Source organism: Camelus dromedarius, chromosome 3, assembly GCF_036321535.1.
Source record: "Camelus dromedarius isolate mCamDro1 chromosome 3, mCamDro1.pat, whole genome shotgun sequence".
Taxonomy (NCBI): Eukaryota; Metazoa; Chordata; class Mammalia; order Artiodactyla; family Camelidae; genus Camelus; species Camelus dromedarius.
This window is the reverse complement of record NC_087438.1, coordinates 106,493,146-106,517,499: the sequence shown is the minus strand read 5'-3', so window position 1 is coordinate 106,517,499 and position 24,354 is coordinate 106,493,146. Positions and strand designations below refer to the sequence as shown.

Sequence of the window (24,354 nt, the reverse complement as noted above, 5' to 3'; positions counted from 1 at the left end):
GGTTCCTGAGTATATGATCTTCATACCTTCCCAAATGGAGGTCATTAGTTTGCTGAGGGCCAAATGGACTACTTCAGTGTAGACCTCCTTAAACTGCACCTTCTCTTTTGCCTTCTGTGCAGTCTATCCCAATTCCTCTGTGATTTCCATTTAATAGGGCATCCAGTTTCCAAACCAGATGTCATTTCCAAGTTGGAACAAGGAGAAGATCCGTGGATCATAAAGAGAAACATGCCAAATTGGGTCTATCCAGGTGAAAATCAGGCAGATGGGAGACAAGGGAAGTGAAATATCAGTTTGTTTGTTTGTTTGTTTTACTTCATTGGTGTCTGATGCTTATGTTTGTCTCCTTAGTGAATTCTCTTATTCTTTGTTTCTGTGCTGAGAATTTAGTAGACACTCAACAAATAATTCATCAATTAAATAATTGTAAGCCTTTATAGGGGATAGCTATTTCTTATTGATCCTCCATGTATATAATATTTATTATATTTTTTATTAAATATTTATTACATTTATTTACTGTATATGTAACGCCTTTTATGAAAAGGTTTAATAGGCAATAGAAGGCAAATTCCTTCCAAGAGCATACATTGTACTTTAGAAGATAAGACCTCCAAATACATGGCTATACAAAAAAAAAAAAAGGTCAAATGGTGTTATTGGTTTTAAAATTTTAGAGAAAATTAGAATCTACAGAGATGCAATGGAATTTAGAAGGCACTTTCCAGAGCATGCAGCTGTAGCTGCTTTGAAGATATATTAAGTTGATGATGCTGAGGGAGGGGCTGAAGACAAACTGTAGTAGGGGTGGACGTGAAGAGTATATGAATAAAACCTTGTAGTTACAGACATATGGCTTTTCTTGGAGATCTTTGCCAGTTTTATTTGATAACATATAGAAGGAATTTATAGGGAATAGTAGGATTCAAGCTTGGATCCTCGGTGTGAATCTGATACTGAATCAATAGCGGGATCTTGGATTTTTCTGTTGTTTGTATTAGTTGTTAATTAGGAAAGTAGACTGAGGAGAGTTAAAGTATTGTGAATGCAGAAGGGACCTGTTTCTTTGGATAGTGGTGGCAGGGTCACCTAGTAGGTCAAGTATATATGTAGCAAATGGTTTGTAAAATGAATTCAAAAGGTGAAGAGCATTTCCATTCAGAAAGCAGGAGAAATGGGCAAAATCTAGAAGAGTAATCCAAAATTAGAGTGATAATAATTCAGGCACTTCTCTGTCTCTTTCAGGTCTAGTTTTTCATGAGTATTTCTCTTTAACATCCTTGTCTATCCATTCCCCTGATCATACTCTATACTGTACTGTCTTATGAAGTGGCTTGCCTCCATCCCTGGTTTCTGAATTCATCAGCTTCATTGGATCAATCTTTTGTTCCACTCCTCTGCATTGTTAATTGTTCTTAATGACTTTTATTTTATCTTCTTTCCTTTAGACAGGAAGAGTAACTTTGACAACCCTCAATCATGTATTTTGGGGTCTGTTTCCTTCCATAATAAGATACTGAAAGGAGTCACGAAGGATGGTTCATTGTACTCCATTTTAAAAGTCTGTCAAGGTGATGGCCAGTTGCAGAGATGTCAGAAAAACCAAGACAAACTTTTCAGGCAAGTAACGGTCATCAACAACCAAACAGTGACTTTGGATTCAGATCATACATATAACGCATTGGGGAAAATATTGCAAGAGTGCATAGAGTCAGATACTTCAAGACAAAGACCCCATGACTATTATACATTTAAAAAGAACTTGAAATCTAATACTGGCTTGCCTAGTTGTAATAAGAGCAGTTCAAGAAAAATCCCTGATGACAGCTTTGGATGTGGGAAGTCATCTATCCGTGGTGTGTCCAGTTCTGATCTTGAGAAAAGTCACAATGGAGTAATTCCCTATGATGGTAATGAGTGTGGAAACATTTTCAGCAATAAACAATCTGATACTCAGTATCAGAATGTTGAGATTAGGGAGAAAACCTGTGTATGTGTTACATGTGGAAAAGCCTTTGCTAAGAAGTCGCAGCTGATTGTACATCAACGAATTCATACCGGGAAGAAGCCATATGATTGTGGTGCATGTGGGAAAGCCTTCAGTGAGAAGTTTCATCTCATTGTACATCAGAGAACTCATACTGGGGAGAAACCTTATGAATGTTCTGAATGTGGGAAAGCCTTCTCTCAGAAATCATCCCTCATTATACATCAGAGAGTTCATACTGGGGAAAAACCGTATGAATGTAGCGAATGTGGGAAAGCCTTCTCCCAGAAATCACCCCTCATTATACATCAGAGAATCCACACTGGAGAGAAACCTTATGAATGTAGAGAATGTGGTAAGGCCTTCTCCCAGAAGTCACAGCTGATTATACATCACAGAGCTCATACAGGAGAGAAGCCGTATGAGTGTACTGAATGTGGGAAAGCCTTCTGTGAGAAGTCTCACCTCATTATACATAAAAGAATTCACACTGGGGAGAAACCCTACAAGTGTGCTCAGTGTGAGGAAGCCTTCAGCAGAAAGACAGAGCTCATTACGCACCAGCTAATTCATACTGGGGAGAAGCCTTACGAATGCACCGCATGTGGGAAGACCTTCTCCCGAAAGTCACAGCTCATCATACATCAGAGAACACATACTGGAGAGAAACCCTATAAATGCAGTGAATGTGGGAAAGCCTTCTGTCAGAAGTCACACCTCATTGGACATCAGAGAATTCACACAGGGGAAAAACCTTATGTTTGTACTGAATGTGGGAAAGCCTTCTCTCAAAAGTCTCACCTCCCAGGACATCAGCGGATTCATACAGGAGAGAAACCTTACATGTGTGCTGAATGTGGAAAAGCCTTTTCCCAGAAGTCAGACCTTGTTTTACATCGGAGAATTCATACTGGGGAAAGGCCCTACCGGTGTGCTGTGTGTGGGAAAGCATTCATCCAGAAGTCACAGCTCACTGTACATCAGAAGATTCATACCAGTGGTAAAATCATAATGAACTAAGCACAGACAAGCCTTTAGTATTAGCTCAAGCCTTAGTAAATAACAGGAACTGGATTAATTTAATAAATTTGTGGAAGACATCTTTTTTATTTTGATTTTTATTTTTATGGAAGACATCTTTATAGAGAAAAATTTTACAATTCATGTCTGTAGTATGATACCTAACTCAGCAAAAATGATGGAAAGTATTTACATAAATGAAGGACATTTTCACCATGGCATGTAAGACTTTCAGAGTTAAGAACTGAGTGGTCAGTAGAACAAATTGTGTGTATAGAGTATTGTCAAGTTACATATTCCTTATTATACCACATAACAATAAACAGATTGTGAAATTGCTTGGCATAATTTAGGCTTTATACAGTAATTTGCCATAAAGGACATGAAGAAATCCTAAGTTAAAAAAGTCAGTTCCTAGAAGTTGCATTATAAAGAGGGGCTTAGCATGACCCCTGAAGTTTCATGTCAAATTCTTGGACAGAGATGGAGAGATAGGTTCAGTATTGATCAGATCAATAAAGGTGGTAATTATGCATTTTCCCATCTCAAGCATATAAGTTGACCTCTATCTCTGGAAGGATCCTGGACCTTGAAATTGATGCTTCTTGACCAGGTCTCCCCTTTACTCTGCCTTACTGGGAATATGGTATGATGAAAAGACTTTGATACTGAACCAGATGGTCTGGGTTTTAATCCTGGCTCAACTACTCAAAAGACTGTGTGACTTCAGGCAAGCCTACTTTACCCACCTGAATATTCTTATTGATAAATAAAAGTGCAATGTAGAGCACATTTTCAGTTAATATTAGTCATTTTTGTCTTCCCTCTCTATCCTCCTGTAACAGGATGCTAAGACTAATGTATAAAAGCCACAACTTGCTTTGCAGTCCAGACACTCTGCTTTTATATCTTATTCCTATGACTGATTCATTTTACTGTCTTTGACCCTGGTGGCCTTGATTCTTGGTATGTTAAAGTGACATTTTATTATACTTTTATTATTTTTTAGATTTATATAAACTGTGGTGATTGCATATAAAGACCCTGTCTAATGTCTCTTCATTTCCTTTTTGAACCCTGCCCTGCAGCCCCAACTGTTTTCCCTGGGAACCGAGGATACTTACAGAGGAAAACCCTTGGGGTAAGAATTGATGCCTGCCATAGATCTGAGAACTTAATATGTCTAAAATATCTCCTGTCCTTCCTGTGGTCCCACCTATTCCTCTATGAATGACTTGAAATGACTCCTGCTGGAGGTACCCTGCAGGAGACCATACCTGGCAAGGAGGAGGGTGTCTGTATAGTTAAACATGGTTCACCCATGTTCAGATTGTCCTTTTCTTGTATAGTTTTAATATTAAGAAATGAACTAATTCTACATACAGCAACAAAGAGAAAATTTAAAGATACCATTTACATCAAAAATATAAAACACCTAAAATAAGTCTAATCATGAAGTGTGGGACCTTTACATAGAAAATTATAAGACATCACTGAATAGAATTAAAGAAGGCTTAAATAAATTGAGGAACTTGTCAAGTTTGTTGGCTGGAAGACTCAGTATTAAAGATCCCAGATTTCCCCAAGGTGATTTATATATTGCTGGGGAGATGAGGAAAAAAATAGAAATCTGAGGGAACAAGCACATTCACAAATATAAAGTAAGTGCATTTTATTACTGAACAGCAACAACAACAAAACACCACGTAGCATGCAGGTAGCCAGCAACAGGCTGCAAATTTCTGGTGGATTTTTAGCTCCATTTATATGGAATTAAAGCTACAGTTGTTTTAAATCATCCAATAAATGACAGCTATTTATTCATTTTTCATCCACAGTTACATTGAGCTTGCTCTGATGTCCTGATTTGCATAATTCTTTTTTTAATTGAAGTACAGGCATTTTACAATGTTGTGTCAGTTTCTGGTGTACAGTCATACATATGTTTTGCACAATTCTTTATCAAATTTACCCTGATACTCTGTTCATAATTCTCTATCAGTACCTCCTCCTGTAGTTGCCCGTGACACTGTATCTAGCACATGTGATTAGTCATATTCTTTGGCATTCCTCAGTAAAGTTAGATCAATTCAGTTTCCCACAATATTAAATACATCCCTTATCAAAACCCCAGTAACTTAAAAAAAAAATGTGACAATGAGTGTGTATATGTCCATGAATGACTGAAAAATTGTGCTGAACACTGGAATTTGACACAACATTGTAAAATGATTATAAATCAATAAAAAAAAAAGAAAATTTTCCCCTTAAAAAAAAAAATCCCAGTAACTTAAAAAACACCTTACAATTTAATTACAAAGTTACATGTGGAGATGCTAAAAAGCAAGAATAGCCAAGACACTTAGAAGAGCAAGTTTGGGGAATTTGTCAGACTGAGAGTTCCTGTAGAGCAGTAGTAATTAAGCCAATGTGGTATTGCACATGGGAAGTCAACTAGACCATCCAGACAATGGTAAAAGACAATCCAGACAAAGAAAATTACCTATAGACCCCTGAACTATGACAAAAATGGCACAGTAGAGCACTAGGAGAAAAGTAGTAACTTGCTGGCTCAGTTAAACATCCATGTTGGTAAAATAAAAAATGAAAACAAATTTACCGCTTACCATTCACAGAATCATTTCCACCTAATAGTTGGCAATAAGTAGAGATCACGTAGGAAGAAAGCCTGAAAATAAGCATCTGTCTCAGTAGGTTAAATAAAAAATACTGTGAATTAAACAACAAGAAAAAGGAAGTGATAAAAATAAGACAAAAATAGAGGGAAAAGCCATAAAATAGGAACAACAGAACAAAAACATTGTTGATTGAAAAGATTAATGCTGATGACAAATTGAAACTATAATGGAGTAATCACACTTCAGGGGTACAAAAATGGTATCAGGCGGCCACTGAGGATCTGCACCACTGAGAACTTGAACTTTCTTTGAATTGTACCTGACCCCAGGACGCCACCAGCTGTATTTAGAACAACACCTGCCAGCAACCTTATGGTGTCAACGTCTCCTCTTGTAACTATGCAGCCATTTCAGATTCCAATCAATTCTCGCTTAACAAGCACCTTCTTGCCAGCTTCAGTTACAATTCTTGATAAACAACTCATGGAAATAACTGTCACTTTGTGGCTTTTTGCCTTTATAAGCCTCCCTCACTTTGTAACCTAGCACAACACAATTCAAGTGCTTCTTGAATCTGTATCTCCTGGGCTGAAGTCCCAGAAACTCAAAATAGACATCTTTTTATTTCAATCAAGTCATCATTTCTGAAATTTTGGTTAACAGTGCCATTGGTAATCCCATGGCAATACAGATAAGAAGACATAAATATCCGTTATAAGCAGTGGAAGGGAACAGCCTCACTTCAGAATCTACAGATACTTAAAAGGTTTTGAAAAGATTTGAATATAACCAAATAAGAAAAAAATGACAATTCTACAATATCTATTTCAGAAAAGAGAAGAGGAAGGATCCCTGACATACTTTATGAGGCTAGCATTATCCTGATGCTAAAGCCATAGAGAGACATAAGAAAAAAAAAATAGTGACCAGTGTTTCTCCTGAACATAGGCACGGCCATCAACAGCATATTTGCAAATCCAATCTGGAAATATTTTGAAAAGAAAGTACATCATGGCCAAGTAGAGTTTAATTCAATAATGCAAGTTTGGTTCAACATACAAAAAAAATAATTGGTATAATTCATCATATCAGTAACCTAAAAAGAATGACCATATGATCATTTCTATAGATGCAGGAAGTTTTTTTTGACAGAAGTTCCACATCCATTTAGAACAAAAACTCAGCAACTTGCAGTAAAGGGCAGCTTCCTCAAATTGTTAAAGGACATCTATGGAAAATCTATTTAATGTCATATTTAATGGTGAAAGACTAAACGCTTGCCCCAGGATTGGGAAAATGTTTAAGATGTCTGCTCTGCTCTTCCTAGTGAATATTTTACTGGTAATCTTAGCCAGTGCAATAGGAAAAACAAAAAAAGTGGTGATAGTGATGGTGGAGCGTAGTCAGGAAAAGAAGAAATAAAATTGTCTTTATTTGCAGACAGTGTAATCTTCTACACAGGAGATTTCAAAAACCGCAAACGAAAATTACTAGACCTAATAAGTGGGTTTCACAAAACATCTAAATAAATGAGGAGGTGTACTGTGTTTAGAAAGTTTCAGTATTGATTAAGATACCAATTTTCCTCAAATTCATCTATATATTCAATACAATCACCCACAAAAAGTATCTCAGGAGACATTTGTGTAGATTTGACAAGCTGATTCAAAAATTTATAGGGGAATGCAAGAGACCTAAAATAAACAGAACACCTTTGAAAAGAAAGAACAAGAAGACTCACATTACCTGATTTCAAGGCTTATTATAAAGCTGGAGTAATCAAGGATATGGTATTGGCGTAAGAATAGACTGTCAGTGGAACAGTGTAGTCTAGAAATCAAACCACACGTATGGGTAACAAATCTTTAACAAAGTTGTGAAGGTAACAGACAAAAGGTAGTCTTTCAACAGACAATGCTGGAACATTTGGAAATCCATATGCAAAAACAAACAAAACCCCTTGATTCTTAGCTCATACTCATACCATAAATAAAAATCAACATGAAATAGGTCATGAACATAAATGTAAACATAGAAATTATAAAGAAGAAAACAAAATAACTGACTTTCATTATGCGAAGATTTTTCAAACGACAAAAACCCCACAAAACATAAAATTAAAAATAAATAGAGTTCATCATAATGATAACTCCAAAATACACTGTCAGGAAAATGCCCTAGTTACACCCCCCTAGATTCGTCTTGCATATTTCCTCGACCAGACCTAGAGTCAGCTGTTGCTCCAAAGAGCACTGATTTCTCATAGTGGAGAATGGGATTGGAAAACCCAAATCTGCCTGCTTCATTCAGGTGCTCATGACCAATTGGATGTCACTGAGTCTAGATGACCTTCGGTGGACTTGGCAAGAGATCAGAACATACTGTTTTAAATTATGAGTTTGTGCTGATCTGTTCATATTTTTCATAAAATCCTTGATACTATACTAGTGTTTCTTTCATCTTACACTGAAAATAATCATTCCTAACTATATTAACAGAATTACTTAATTATTTTATCTTACAGTATGCCTAAACAAATTTTAAATTTTCAACACCAGTATTACTATAGCAATAAATGAATAAAAACAAAGCAGATGAACAAAATTTGTCCTTAGTTTTAATACTTTTCCATTTCAATGGCTATAAAAATTCAACCAAGGTAGAAATAATTACATTAATAAGGGAAAAATGGAAACCTGGTAAGTATTCAAGGAAGTATAGTCATATATTAGATGATCTGTGAAAGCTCAACCTCTCGTTTCTACCCACAAAATTCTCTTTTAAAATCATCTTTACGGATGACTCCTTGACACAGTTGTCCACGCTGATTCTTAATTCTGGGTGTCATTTTTGTTTTCTCATTGCCAGCTCATAATGCTTACATACCAGGCATAGCCAGGTTAACATTATTTCTTTTCATGCAGTTATATCTAGGAATTTCACCTTCCTGTCATGCCAGTAACAGTCTGGATGTTTGAGTCCTTACCTGCAGTAGCCCCAGAGGAACCTGTTCAGTCTTAATGAAGACTTCCTGTGGTGCATCCTAATACTGAAGATTCCACATTCTAATGGCATGTGCTCTAACTGGATTACAGAGGTTTTGATACATTCCTCCCATAGGGAAATAACTATTTCTGACTTGGTGAGGAGACTGAAAGTTCACAGAACTCTCTAGGAAATCATTTAGTTACTGTCCAGCAGCTAGTTTTGCAAATCTGGAGCTGTGAGGCATCTCAGGTAATTCTTGAGATGGTTACCTGGGATTATCTGCAGTCTCCTAAAGGACTGTACCTCATTCACACCACCAGGAGCTTCATAACCTTGCTGGTAACAGGAAGCACACCCCTCCAAGCCTGTCTCTTCACCATATCAGTGCCATGCCGTGCATGCCACTGTCACCACACCCTCCTCTTGGAATCTTTTCACCGGACGGAACAAGAAAGCATCTTTATGCAATGGCTGATATCAGTATTTTAAAGCCAGGAAGCTGCTTTGAAGAGGGTTCACGTTTTCTATTACCAAGACAAAACAAAACAAAAAACTAACTCCTTTCTTTTATACTTAAAAGGGAATCAAGATATCAAAAACAAAGCAAAACAAAACAAAAAGTAACTTAGTTTCCATTCTTCAGAAATCATAGTTCAAGATCAGATTTTTTTTTCCAGATAGTTAACATGCTGGTTATTTAATAGGAAATTGATTGGATGAGTTATTATGAATTATTATGTAGCTATCTTTAGCAGTTCTTTTTTTTTAAATTAAAGTGTGGTTGATTTACAATGTGTTAGTTTCTCGTATACAGCGAAGTGATTCAATTATATATAAGTGATCCAGTTTTATATACATAAATATATTCACACTCATATATTTATATTTATATATTCTTTTCAGATTATTTTCCATTATAGGTTATTATAAAATGTTAAATATATTTCTCTGTGCTATACAGTAGGACCTTGTTGTTTTATGTAGGGTCTGTTCATCCAGAACTCCTAATTTATCCCTCCATCTTCTTTCCCCTTTTGTAACAATAAGTTTGTTTTCTGTATCTGTGAATCTGTTTCTATTTTGTAAATAAGTTCATTTGTGTAATTCTTTCAGATTCTGCATATAAGTGATATCATATGGTATTTATCTTTCTCTGACTTACTTCAGTTAGTATTATAATCTCTGAGTCCATCCATGTTGCTGTAAATGGCATTGTTTTATTCTTTATATGGCTGAGTAATAATCCATTGTGTGTGTGTGTGTGTGTGTATATATGTATATGTATATATATATATATATATATATATGTATATATATATCTCTCACATCTTCTTTGTCCATCTGTCAATGGACACTTAGATTGCTTCTATGTCTTGGCTTTTGTAAATAGTGCTGCTGTGAACATTCAGGTAAATGTATCTTTTTGAGTTAGAGTTTTCTCTGGATATGCCCAGGAGTGGGATTGCTGGATCATATGATAACTCCATTTTTAGTTTTTTAAGGAATCTCCATACTGTTTTCCATAGTGGCTGCACCAAATTACATTCCCACCAAAGTATAGGAGGGTTCCCATTTCTCCACACCCTCTCCAGCGTTTATTATTTGTAGACTTTTTAATGATGGCCATTCTGACTGGTGTGAGGTGATACCTCATTGTAGTTTTGATTTGCATTTCTCTAGTAATTAGTGATGTTGAGCATCTTTTCATGTGCCTGTGTGCCATCTGCATGTCTTCTTTGGAGAAATGTCTATTTAAGTCTTCTGCCCATTTTTTGATTGCCCAGGTATTCTGATTCCACCATTCATACTCTTAAGCACTGTGTTGTGCTGCCTCTCTTGCGGACTGTTTTTTGAACTAGTTCATGATTTGTGATACCCGCACAGAGTTTCTCCTGTTTAGCCAAGACTTATTATTGAAAAAAGTCTCCGTTAAAAAAACCTTTAAAAATCGCTATTTTAATCAATTTAAAGATTTAATCTTAATCCTTAAGTTTTGGTGTTCAAAAAGTACCTCTTCTGGGACCTGGAAATGAGATAACTTGTTGAGAACACATCTCCATGGAAATCAAGCTGGATTTTTAAATGTGCTAAGAGAATCAATATCTAAAGAACATTAGGGAGGCCATTGATGCCACACTTTCAATGAACCCTGTATGCTCTGGCTCTAAGAACTAAACCATCTAGAAATATAGTCCTTCTGGAGGTATGTCCTGATTGATGATACTCTTTTTTGCCAACAGACATTGGCTCCATATTTTGTTGAGATGATCAAGAGGAACTCTAATCTAGTGCCTCATACTGCTTTGGGATTCCTTACCTAAGGAGATCCTTGGAGAGCTCCCATACGGCTGTCTGAAGAGTGTCATACCATCCATAATTACACCTGACCGAGGTAAGCCAAGCCAATCCTTGGAGGGGCCATGTGTTTATATAGTGGCAGAACATGACCATGAACATACTGTAAGGCTCTTACACTACAAATGAAGTGGTATATTACTTGCAGGTAGATTGGGATGGGCTAAAGGTGCATAGTGCAAATGGTAAATAAACCACTAAAATAACAAAACAGAGTTAGTTATAGCTAATAATCCAAAAGGGGATCAAAAGGAATCACAACAAACATTCAGCTAATCCAACAGAAGCCAGAAAAAAGAAAAGAACAGATAGGACAGATAGAAGACAAAATAGAGATGATAGATTTAATCTAACAATTTAAATTATTATGTTACATATAAGTCCAAACACACCAATTGAAGGAAGAGATTGTCATGTTGACTAAAAAAGCATAGCTCAACTGTATGCTGCCTACAAAAAATACACCTCATTTTTATGTAAAGACACAAATAGGTTAAAACTAAAAGGATAGAAAGATATACTAGGCTAACACAAGTCAAAAGAGAGATGAAGCAGCTGTATTAATGTCAGACAAAATATATTTCAGAAAAAAGATACTCAGGGATAAAGAAGACCATTTCATAATGAAGAGGTCAATTTATCGAGAGGATATAACCCTAAAAGTTTATGTACCTAATAGATGAGCTTTAAAATACACAAAGCAAAAACTCATGGAACAGCAAGGAAAAATAGACAAATTCGTAGTTGTAGTTGGACCTTTCAGTCCCCTCTCAATAATTATTAGAACAAGGAAATAAACAAGTAGCAAAGATATAGTAGATAGACTTGAACATCACTGGCAACCAACTTGACTTAATTGAACATTCCACCCTAAAACAGCTGAGTGCACTTCTGGATGCAGAACATTTACCAAGGCAGGTCACATTCTGAGGTCATAAAGCAAGTCTCAACAAATTTAAAAGGTAAAGTATATTCTCTGACAACAGCAGAATTAAGTTAGAAACAATAATAGAAAAGCACCTGTACAATCCTCAAATACTTGGAAACTAAATAGCATCCTTTTAAATAATACATTGGTCAAAGAAAAAATAAAAAAGGAAATGAATTATTGTGAACTGAATGAAATGAAAACACAAGGTATCTAAATTTGTGAGATGCCTCTAAAGCAGTCATGTTAAATTCTGGCATCACATTTCTTGAGCACATCTTCCTACATTTCCACCTGTCGCAATAACCTACTCCCATCATACTTCCTCTGCAATGTAAGTTCTAAGATATCATTTTTACCTCATCCAGCAGAGGGCCTCATTTGTTTCTTCATGAAGAAAATAGAGGTTTTCAGGTATGAAATTCATCAACTTCATAACTTCTCACATGCAAAATTGCAAACCAGTCATATTTTGCTCTCCAAAATTATCCAAAGGTGATCCTTACATCTCTTCCCGTGTTATTATAGACCTAATTTTATATACAGATCCACTTCTCTCCTGTATCATCAGTCCCCAGTAGAACATTTTCATTGAACTAATTTAAAAAATTTCAAAACTCTTATTTGTTAAAACGAGCCCCTCTTTGAGCTCACCTCTCCCTTAGCTACTTTCTTATTACTTATCTCCTCCTTAGAACCAAATGTCTTTAAAAGGTGGTCTCGAACTCCTTTATACATCTTTACTTTCTATTGACTAGTCATTTCAGTACATCATACTCGCATGCTCTGTCCTGTGCCAATTTCACGTCTCTCTTTCTGTGTCACATGTGAGATTCTATTTTCCAAATCTGAAAGACACTAAGCTTAAATTAGTGCAACTCTGAGAAGAATCTTTCAGTGTGACCGCTTGGCCATTATCTCTCTCTTCCATCTCACCGCTGTTTTCTTTTCCATCTCACCGCTGTTTTCTTTTCCTTTTCCCTCTCTGGCTATTTCCCCTCAGGTCCCTCATAACTTTTTCTTCCTTCCTTTATCTGTTCCAGAAAGGTTAGCATTTTCTACGATCTGACTTTCAGCCCTCTTCTTTCTGCCAAGAGGCAGCAGCAGTTCAAGGTCAGAGACTGGAGAGTGAGGCCAGTGTTTTCATTCCTTAGGTCCCTTCCTGTTTCCCACAACCCTCCTGGTCTAGGGAAGTAGTAGCTCTGCAGTGTTGCTAGCCTCAGGATGCTTCACCCCAGAATATATCTCTTTGATCAGCTATGTCAGTCAGCTTCAGCTAAGTTATGCTGCAGTTAAAAACCTCCCCACAATCTCAGTGACTTTCAACAAAGAGTTTATTTCTTACTCCTCTTACGTACCTAGAGTGCCTCAGCTCCAGGATTCAGGCTGATGAGTTATCTGGGATATTGCTAGTCTGGGGGGAAGAAAAAAAGGTGGCAGAACACGTGATGATTTTTAAAGCTCCTTCTTAAAAGAAGCACATATCACTCTTACGTTCATCCATTGGCTGAAATAAGTCATATGTTCATGTCTGAAGTTTATGGTGCAAAAAGTCTAACTGTCCCTCAGTGAAGGGCCTAGGGTAGCAGACAGACTCAAAGATAGTCCCCACTTACATCCACATCTTGATAGTCACCCCTTGTGCAGTTCTCTTGAGTGTGGATGGGCCTGTGACTTGTCTCTGACATAGACTATAGCAAAGATGATGGGGTGTTACTTCTGCTATTATGTAACAAAGATGAAAATCTCTTACTAGTAGCTGTTCTCCCTTGCTGGTTTTGCTGAAGCACTCCACTCCTGTTGAGAGCTGTGCTGTGGAGAGAGTGCCCCATGACAGGGAACTGAGGGTGGCTCTAGGTGGCAGCCAACAAGAGAAAAGCCCATAAGCAAATGAATTCTGCCAACAACCTGAGTGAGTTTGGAAGCATATCCTTGTCCACTTGAAAATTCAAATTGAGACCCCAGCCCTGGCTGACAACTTCATTACAACCTGTGAGAAACACTGAAGCAAAGGACCCAGTTTAAGTTGTTCCTGGATTCCTGATCCACCCAATCTATGAAATAATATACATTAATTTTTTCAAAGCCACTAGTTTGTGGAAATTTGTTGTACAGCAACTGGTAACTAATACAGCCATGTTCGAAGGTTCTGATAGGAAAGAATAGAAAATGTTTTTGAACAATAATTCAACTTGCCCGGTCCACTTTTATGACCACAGATATTTACCTCCTCTAAGTTAGCATGCAAAAATCCTCACCCACCTCCCAAAAGGAGGCAACCAAAATTTCTATCATTTTGGCCTATGGCCAGGAACTCATCATAGTTTCTGTTTAAGTTTCAGAGACCTGTGAACTAAAAAATCACATTTTCTGCCCCCCCAAATCCAACATTCAGTGAAAGGAGAGAGAGAGGATAACCACAATGAACGTTTCCATTTGGAAAGAGGAAGAGCGGGAGGCTATGGTAGTCTCTTACATCGATGGCCACTAAGGGACAACTCTTTCTGATGTGTCCCTAATTTAGTCCTCTCCTGTTGAATTTAAGCTGGCCTTGTGATTTAGTTAAACGGTGTAATGCTGCAGAAGTAAGTTTGTGTTAAGTCCTGTCCTAAGCCTTAAAAAGGCCTGACAGCTTCCAGTTTTGAACTTCTAGGATCCAGCCACCATGGAGAAGACGTATGATTATCCTGAAACTGCAATACTTCTAAGGAAGCCTGTGCGAGCCGCCTGGAGAGACCACATGGAGGAGGACCAAAGTGCTCCAAGTGATAGCCTCACGTGAGATTCCAACCTCAGCAAACACCAACTGCCACCATCCTGGACGTTCCAAACCAGTCGAGACTTGAGATGACTGCAGCCACAGCTCACATCACGTAGAGAAAAACTATTCAGGTGAGCCCAACGAACCCACAGACTTATGAGCAGCAGTGAATGGTCGTTGCTGACTGAAGCCAGTGAGCAAGGTCGGTAGCACAGGCCCTGACTAACTGGCTTGTTAGTTGTGTCCGTGTGTGCACAGGGGCACTAAGATGGGAGGCCCCAGAGCAGCAGCAGAAGCAACAGTGGGGGCAGCAGTGGGCACAGCTTCCCCATGGGACAGCACAGGAACCTGGTGGTAGACTGGCTTGCTCCCAGACCTTGTCCCTACAGTGTCTGTAACTATTAACTCTTCGTGCTGAGCCCCGGGGCAGGTACTGCGGATGGCAAGGCAGTAAGCTTTGTCAATACATTATTACAAAATAATATCATACACAGGGACATTGAAATAAAGCATATCAGGAAGTTGTTAGAACTTGTCAGAGTACAGAATCTCTGGTTTTGAAAACTGCTGGGTCATTGCAGAGCAAATACCCATAGGCTTAAAAATAGAAATTAAATTTAAAGATCACCCAGTTTAACAGAAAAAAAAACCCCCACTATTTTGATATGAAGCTTTACATAAACCAATTACTAACAAGATAATTTGAAAATTAATTTTTCCTTGTAATTGAATGTACAGTGAGACAATGCATAAACAGGCATTTTGCACTATATCATGAAGGTAGTTTTGGTTTCTTGCATGACCTCTGCAAGTTACAGAAAATGTTATGGGAAACATTAAATTGCCATTGCATAATCTTTAAAATTAAATTCAAAGAGGAAATTCACTTGTATGGAAAGTTAAATCTTTCCAGAAAAAAATATTGTGTCAGACTCATCAACTTTACATGTATTATCATTTATACTTCAAAATAGTTTATCAGAAATATGTTCCAGAATTGTTACAGCCTATAAAATACTCCTCACAGCTCCAGTAATAGTTGCATCGGCAGAAGGATTATTCTCCAAATTAAAAATTATCAAAAATTGGTTACAATCTTGCATTTGCCAAGAGCAACTCATATTGCTTTCAGTTACATCAGTATGAAAATAAAGTTGCTAAAAATATAAATTGGGATGACATAATGAGTTTACAGAAAGACAAGCCAAAAGCAATCTATGATAATCAAGATATCACAATAATATAGTATTTTACTCGTTATTTTATACAAATTATGACAACAAAATAGTATTTTTTTGCAGTTTAAAAATTTATGTTCTTAAATATCACTATTACCTGTTTTATAAGTAATAAAATATTTTAAAGGTAAAATTTTTTTATTTTAGTATCTTTAGTAGTCCTTTTTTGATTTTCGAACAAGGGTCCCCATATTTCCATTTTGCAATGGAACCTAAGATGATGCAATATATTACACACAATCGTGTTTACTCAATGGTTTTATTTTGTAATTAAAATTTTTATTTGCAGTTCATATATGGTTTGCTTTAAAATTTTTCACTTAGTTTACATGTTGATGCATTTTTATAAAATTACATACCTTTAAGAAAATCCTAAAATTTAACATTACGCCCAGAGTGCACTGCAGTTGTATCACAGCTGTATCTGAAGAAACACTAACAGTGATTTGTTTTATCTGAAGGAAAAGTAACAGGAATATCACTACCCTGGGTTTGCTCCAGTGCTCCAGCCACTCTCTCCTCATTACTCTTTCTGGAAATGTCCCGAAATCTTAGAACAATGTCTGTCACAGAAACATCTGCTGAATGAGTTGAATAAAAAAATTTCTTTATTCTGTGCATGGGAAAATGGAGATTTAGGTAGCTGCAGCTCTTCGGTGTATTAAGTGTTAGTTAACATATGTTCTGTAGGGGCAGAGAACATGACCTAGGATTGCCTATAGCTGAAATGGTGGTTGTTGGAGGAAAGTTTGGCCTGGATGCTTAGAGAAGACAATGTAAGGGTCAGTGAGCATCAGTTGAGATTGGGAGAAATGAGGTGGGTTCTATGACAAGATAGCAGCAACTGTGGAAAGACTAAATCGCCCACTAATTATGACAGGTTAACTTAAATGTATGATGACTTCTTTGTGTTCATGGTTCCTCCCTCCTTAACTGGCCAGAAAGCTCCATGAATCAGACCTGTTGCTGCTGGCCTGAGTATGGTGGCTGTTGTTCTGTTGGTAGCCGTATCCCAGGGAGTGGGGTCATGAGAGGATTTGTTTGGCATCTGATTCAAGTGACAGAGTCTGTAGAGAAATGTCCAGATAAGTTTGTAAGCTGTCATTGCCATGATTAAGATACTGGGCTGGATGCCTTGAAAAACAAATATCAAAGCTCTCAAAACTTATAGTAACAATGTAATTTTACTATTTAGGCTTGAGGATAAAGACTGACAAGAAAAATTTACATAACAATATAAATGACCTAATTGACAACTTGTTCTTCTACATTTGGGTTAATTTTTTTGGATATGTGTTGACCTCATATTATTTTTAAAGTATTTATATAGAATAAAAAATTTAAATGCATTTCTCTAAAATGTTTATAAACTCACTGTAAATATGTATACTATATACAGATATAGACGATTCATACTAATTGAATTATTTGCTTTGTCCCAAATATTCTTTCTAATGCTGAATCCTCTTAGGTTTTAAATTCAAAATCTGAATGATGTCACATGACGTTTGACACATAAGTTGGATTTCCATGGAAAATTAAGCCAGGTGTCATGGGATCCATGATAAAATTTCTAGTTCATACACAAGAACCAAATTAATCATAATATATAGTAATTTTGTTTTCTAGTTATTATGAAATTGAGATTATCATTTAGACATATAATTCTCAAAGTTTAGTGTTCATTATAATTATTAGAGTCACTCCAGTGCAGCTGAATTCTCAGAGTTGTTCAAACATGAATTCAGAATCCACAAATGGTTTCTAAGCTCTGGCTAATGGAAAAGAAGCTTGAAATATGGTAATGTGGAGATGTTTTCTGGAAATATTAAGTGATAACTCTTTCTAGTTATACTGATTCCAACAAGTACCAAGAGTTTTGACTATTGTCCCCAGGCTGTTTGTACACCACTTAGACATTGAGAATAGTATGCACATGTACTCTTCAGATTTTGAGTATTGAGTAAATAGAATTTCCTGAAATGAACATGAGAGAAACAGAAGGCTTCTAATTGCTTAATGATTTTTAGCCCAATCTAACTGGAGTGATGGAATTGACATTCACTGAGTCTGGGATAACTGTTGATGAAACAAATTTTGGAGGGAAATTAATAGTTCTATGTATAATGTTCATCTGTTCATCAATATGTTAGATCTCCTTAATGGTAGGGAAATATAGCATTCACTTGATATGAATTATAATTACTATAAATTCTTAGACTCAGCTTCTCATTATTATCTTCCTTTCTTCAATATTTTCAGTTATCTCAGTTCTTAAAAATTTCTTGTTCTTGCCTTTTTCTGCTACTTTGATTCCCTAGGATAATCACTTATTTTGATGAAACTTTCATTGTTTTCTACCTCAGTTATACAGGAGATGGACTACCCTTCCATTTGGTCCATCATATTCAAACTACTCAAACTAGAATCAACCACTTGTTGATTTCTTAATTGAACTGCTTGTTCCCTTCTCATTTTACAGAAATTGGAAGTTCGACACGTGTTCTCATCAAGAACAGTGATGCCAGAGTGGTCCACCTGGTATGTAAAGATGCAGGATGGTACCCAGAGCCTGAAGCAAGCTGGAGAGACCTCAAAGACATAGTTTAAAGCCACACTCTGAAAATAACAGAGTAAATGAGAGAGGCCTGTTCTCCATTGAGTTTTCAGTCCTGGTAACTGAACTCAAAAAGATTGTGCCTGGTTCCAACCTCAGTTCCAGGCTCAACCAGAAAAGGAAACCACTGTTTCTGTTTCAGGTTAGTTTGTCTATAATTGTATCTCATTGCCTGGAGAAATGCTTTAAGACTGAGTACATATTGTAGAGTTTCTAATTGAAAGGGAAATGATATTGAGTTCCTGCACTGTAATTTTCAGGCAACCTTCCCTAATCTATATTACTTCCTCCTCTTTGTTAGTTTTGGGTTTAGGTTGTTCTTCTTTTTCTATTTCTTTATGGTGTAGAGTTAGGTTTTTGAATTGAAATCTTCTTTTTAAATGTAAGAGTTTACAGCTATAAATTATCCTTCTATTGCACTGCTTTGACTATTTCTCATAAGTTTTAGCATACTGTGTTTTGTTTTTATTTGAAGATATTTTCTAATTTTCCTTGTAATTTGTTTGTTTGTAGCTCACAGTAAGTTTATTGTGTCTTCAGGATACTTCAATGTAGACTCCTCTCCCAGAGATGGGTCTTTCAGAGACAAGGAACCATTGTCCAGATGAGCTGCTCATTTGTCATTTTCATAGGTAGCTGGATTCTTCCTTTTGGATCTCGCAAACTCTTGGATTCCCCACGTGTAGACAAGATAAAACGCTACAAATGGTGGCGCGACATGAAGGATGCATGCCTGAGTGCAGCATAGCACATTGGGGGTGCCCTTGCTGAAGTAGTTCGGGAAGGTGCACTGCTCGAAGGGCGACAAGCTGTAGGTGATCACATGCCACATCCGCTTCAGGTGCCCAAACTCGCGGCCCGTGGTCGCAGCAGCGCCAAGGTCACTGCACCCTCCACAGTACGGGATCTACCGGCCTCCATCTCCTTGTAACTTCTTCTTTGACCCATTGGTTGTTTTAGAGTATGTTGTTTAATTTTCACAAATTTGTGAATTTTTCAGTTTTTCTTTTGATACTAATTTTTAGTTTCTTTCCACTGTGATTTGAAAGCTACTTTGTGTAATTCCAATCTTTTAAAATTTATCAGCAGTTGTTTTGTGGTCTAACATATGGTCTATCCTGAAGAGTGTTCCATGTGCAGTTGAGAAAAATGTATATTTTGTTGTGGAGAGAAGTGTATGTGTCTTTTAGGTCCATTTGGTCCATAGTGTTGTTCAAGTCCTCTATTTCCTTATTGATATTCTGTCTGGTTGTATTACACATTGTTGAAAGTGGGTTATTGAAGTCTACTATTATTGTAGATCTGTCTCCTTCTCTTGCCAATTCTAACAATGTTTGCTTCATGTAGTTTGGAGATGTGATATTTGGTGCATATATATATTTAGTTATTATATCTAGTGAATTGACCTTTTATCAATATGTAATGTTCTTCTTTGTCTCATGTAACAGTTTTTGAGTTAAAGTCTATTTTGTCTGATGTTAGTAATAGCCACCCTTATTCTCTTTTAATTACTGTTTACATGAAATATCTTTTCCCCATCCTTCTGCTTACAAACTATGGTGTCCTTCGCCTAAAGTGAGTCTCTTGTGGACAGCATATAGTTGGATCGTTTTTTTAAGCCATTGTACCAATCTCTACCTTTTGACTGGGGAGTTTAATCCATTTCTAGGTAGGTAATTACTGATAAGGCAGGACTTACTCCTACCATTTTGATATTTGTTTTCTCTGTGTCTTACAGGGTTTTTTGGTTTTTTTTTTGGTCCTTCATTTCCTCCATTACTACCTTTCTTTCTTTGTGTTTAGTTAATTTTTTATATTGACACATTTTGATTCCTTTCTCATTTTCTTTTATATATATTTTTAGATATATTTTTGTGTTTACCATGGGGATTACATATAACATCATAAATTATCTTGAATCTATTTTGAATTGATTCCAACTTAACTTCAGTCGTATACAAAAACTCTGCTTCTTTAAAGCTCTATTCCCTCCTTTATGTTATTGATGTCAAAAATTTAAACCTTATATATTATATAACTATTAACATAAATTTATAATTTTTATAAGTTTATCTTTTAAACTACTCAAAATGTCCAGGGAACAGTTCAAAATTACACAACACGAGGAACAAAGGAAGTCTTGACATCTCACAAGGGAAAAGACAATCAACAGACTTTATTAATATTGAAAACTTTGCTCTGCAAAATACATTGCTGATAAAATTGAAATATAAGCTACGGATTGGGAAATAATGCTTGGAAATTGCATGTTAGACAAAGAACTTTCATCTGTAATAAATAAAAAACTCTTAGAATTCAACAATAAGGAAACAACAAAATTTTCAAATGGGCAGGAGACTTATACACTTCATCCGGAAGGTATACAGATGCCAAATAAGTACATGAAAATATGATCATTATTTTTAGCCATTAAGGCTAAATGAAAACCACATGTGCTATCACTATACACTTATTAGATAGAATGGGGGGAAAATGACAATTCCAGCTGCTGGTAGGAATGCCAAGCAAGTGGAACTCTTACACATCACTGATTTGGGAATGCAAAATTATTGTGCCTCTCTAGAAAATATTTTGGTGGTCTTACAACATATCATATTGCCCATCATTCCCATGAAAATGTATGTTCATAATAACAACCTGTGTGCTCTTATTCATAGCAGCTTTATTTATAATAGTAAAAGATCGGAAACAACCCCAATGTCCTTCAACTAGTAAAGAGATAAACAACATGTGGGACTACTCTAGTGAAAGGAATGAATCATTGACACACAGGGAAGGGTATGTTAAATGTATTATGCTGTGAAAGAACCAGTCTCCAAAGCTTACATACTGTGTGATTTCATCTATATGACAGCTGCTAAGGATAAAACTAGAGCAGCAGAGGACGTAATAGTGGTTACCAGGGGTTAGGACAGGCAGGAAGTTTGACTAAAAAGGGACTTTCCAAGAGAAGTTTTTTGAGTGATAGAACAGTTCTGTATTCTGATTGTGGTGGTGGCTCCATTAATCTATACGTATGTCAAAACTCATAAAATTGTACACCAAAAAGATCAATTTTGATGTATGTCAATTCAAGAAAAAAATTTAGTATGGTAACAAAATTAGAAGATTCAGAAAAAAATTTAAGAGCCATTCAACAATAGTGTCAATAAACTGAGCTAGCTTTCTTCTAGCTTACTTCTCTGATTGCATGAAGACTCTAAGAAGCCAAAGCTATGAGGGTCCTGCTCCCAATAAAATTGTCTGTTAGGAGGGAAAGCAAGAATGGGTGTTGAGCAGTCAACCAGCAGTCTGTCTCTGCCATAATTTCCTGTATTTTCCACTTACATAATACTAAATTAGCGGTATTTGTGGCTTTTCTTGCCCCTGTGCAATATAGAGAAATGATGAAAGACAATACATTTTTATTGTAAAATATGCCATACTTCTAAAACTATATATGCAATATACATGATTAAAAATTTAGTATTCCATTAAAAACAATATGTCATCAAGCATAACATATATTATATGTACTACTAAGAAAGAAAATTATACCACTTAAACTGACACAATGATTTCTTGTCACTTGGAATTTTTTACATTTATTTTAAAAAATCTTTCAGACTTTGACATTTATCACCCTTGTGAATACATAAAAAGTAAACTGTATTAAAAGAAACTGGTTAAGATATATTCATGATAATGACAGCTACATCTCAAGACCATCCAGATTTCAGAAATGTGAAAATATTAGAAAATTAATATCTGTGTACCCACCACCTTATTTATGAAATAGAACAATTGCCAACACATTGAGGCTCTTGTGTGTACTTCCCTGGCAACGTCTCCCTCCTTTACACCCTATGGATACTTGCTGTTTCCTAATTTTGCCACATATATACCCTAAATAATTTATTGTTTGGAATTATTATTAACTTTTATATGTTGAGCTAAAGAATACATGTCCTGTGACTTACTGTTATTACCCTACTGTATATGAAATTGATCCGTGCCAATGTGTCGAGCTGTCGCTGCTGTGTAGTATCCCATATATTCCACATATTCCATCATTTATCAGTTCCCCAGTTGAAGGACATTTGGGGCTGTTTCCAATATTTTGCTCTTGCAGTGTATTACTTTTTATGGTTGTCACTGGTACATGTGTGTTAGAGTTTCTCTTGGGTATATACTCAGGAGTGGAATTGCTAAGTCTGGATGATAGCCGACAAAAATTTATGTTCCCCTCCTCCCTCCCATGAGTATCCTGAGAAAACGTGAGTCCTGTCCTTCTTTGAGCAGACTTACTATCTATGTTCAGGGGCCTTCAAAGGGAAGACTAGCAAGAGAAGGAGGTGGTGGTGCTTCCCAGCCCACAGAAGGTGACTTTGAGCATAACCTCGAGGAACCAAAGGCAGGCAGTGTTTAAGGCAAGGTGGAGTGCCTCTGTCAGCTCCACTGAGCATGGGTGTGAGGTGTGACTCTGCTTGACTGGAGGCTAGGGTCTAAGGCCACAGTTTGGTTGATGTCACAGAATTCACTGTGAGCTCACTATGGTGCATAACGCATAAATTCAAAAGGAAGATAGTAATTCATTATAAAAATGTATTTAAAACAAAGGGAAACTAAACTGAAAACAGCTTCAGCTTGGTCTCATGTTCTGGCTCTTCTGATGGGCTCTAAAGATTAGTCTCCTTTCTTTAGATATGATGGCACCAGCGACCTGCAGCCCTTCCCCATGCTCTGCTGCCTGTGTGATGGGCTCCCTGCTACTCTCCTCCACAGCTTGGGACCTGAAGTTGTCCACCTCTGTATCATGCGCGGTACAGCAGACATTGAGATTCTTACCTCTAGAACCCAGGACCACTGTGCAATAAGGCAGGCTGAGCCATGTCAGCAATGAGCCAGTCCTTCTGGGTCTCTCATTTATTTTCAGAACCTGGGGCCACTGTGTAGTAGTGTGGGATTTGAGTTTTTTTAAACAATGAGCCGAAACTGCTGGATTTCTTACTTAGAACCTGGGACTGCTGTTTGTGTAATAGGGCATAGCTCAGTGGTAGAGAGTTTGCTTGGCATGCACGAGGTCCTGGGTTCAATCCTCAATCCCTCCGTTAAGGGAAAATAAAAAAGTTTTTTAAGAAGAGTTCGCACTTTCTTCATTGTCCCTGTAAGTCCTTTATTGCTTATGATTCTGCTCTTTTTTCTAGGGCTTCAAGTAAGAGCCCCAATACATTGTTGTTGCAAATGACAAAATTTCATTCTTTTTATGCCTGAGTAATATTCCACAGTATGTGTATGCATATATACACACATTTTTTTTTATCCATTCATCTATTGATGGACATTTAGGTTGCTTTCATATCTTGACTATGGTAAATAATGCTGCTGTGAACATTGGGGTACATGTAGCTTTTCAAATTAGTGTTTTTATTTTCTTCAAATATATGCCCTGGAATGGAATTACTGGATCATATGGTAGTTCTATTTTTAGTTTTTTGAGGAACCTCTGTACAGTTTTCCATAATGGCTGTACCAATTTACATTCCAAGAGTGTACCACATCCTTGCCAACTTTTGTTATTTGCAGTCTTTTTAACAGCAGCCATTCTGACAGGTATGAAGTGATATCCTATTGTGGTTTTTATCTGCATTTCTCTGTTGATTAGTGACGTTGAGCATCTTTTCTTGTGCCTGTTGGCTATCTGAAAGTCTTCTTTGGAAAATGTCTATTCAGCTCCTCTGCTCATTTTTTTTAATAGGGTTGTTTACTTTTTGTTGTTGAGTTGTATGAGTTCTTTATACATTTTGGGTATTAACCC

General features: G+C 36.7%; 2 protein-coding genes across 6 annotated transcripts in view; one reads left to right on the top strand and one right to left on the bottom strand.

The window, feature by feature from the left end:
* ZNF300 (zinc finger protein 300) overlaps positions 1–3,813 on the top strand; it is a 45,909-nt gene extending 42,096 nt beyond the window's left edge. For all 5 annotated transcript variants that reach the window (XM_064484447.1, XM_064484450.1, XM_064484448.1 and 2 more), the window contains 2 exons: positions 158–253; positions 1,452–3,813. In XM_064484447.1, the coding sequence (XP_064340517.1) occupies positions 158–253; positions 1,452–3,010 (1,655 nt within the window). In that variant the 3' untranslated portion in view covers positions 3,011–3,813. The remainder of the gene's footprint in view (positions 1–157; positions 254–1,451) is intronic.
* Positions 3,814–19,141: 15,328 nt separating this feature from the next.
* Positions 19,142–22,607, bottom strand: LOC116149797 (cytochrome b-c1 complex subunit 8-like). Its single transcript, XM_064478844.1, has 2 exons — positions 22,531–22,607; positions 19,142–19,420 (listed from the first exon to the last, which is right to left on the bottom strand). Exons 1-2 carry the CDS (start codon positions 22,605–22,607, stop codon positions 19,150–19,152), a joined length of 348 nt encoding a protein of 115 aa, XP_064334914.1. The 3' UTR covers positions 19,142–19,149.
* Positions 22,608–24,354: the final 1,747 nt, after the last annotated feature.

What these genes read in the sequence shown, in the direction of transcription:
- LOC116149797 (XM_064478844.1), bottom strand. Translation starts at nt 22,607, where the DNA reads ATGGAATATGTGGAATATATGGGATACTACACAGCAGCGACAGCTCGA. An exon ending in ACGGATCAATTTCATATACA is followed by an intron (nt 19,421 to 22,530) that starts GTAGGGTAATAA and finishes TGGAGGGTGCAG; the next exon opens with TGACCTTGGCGCTGCTGCGA.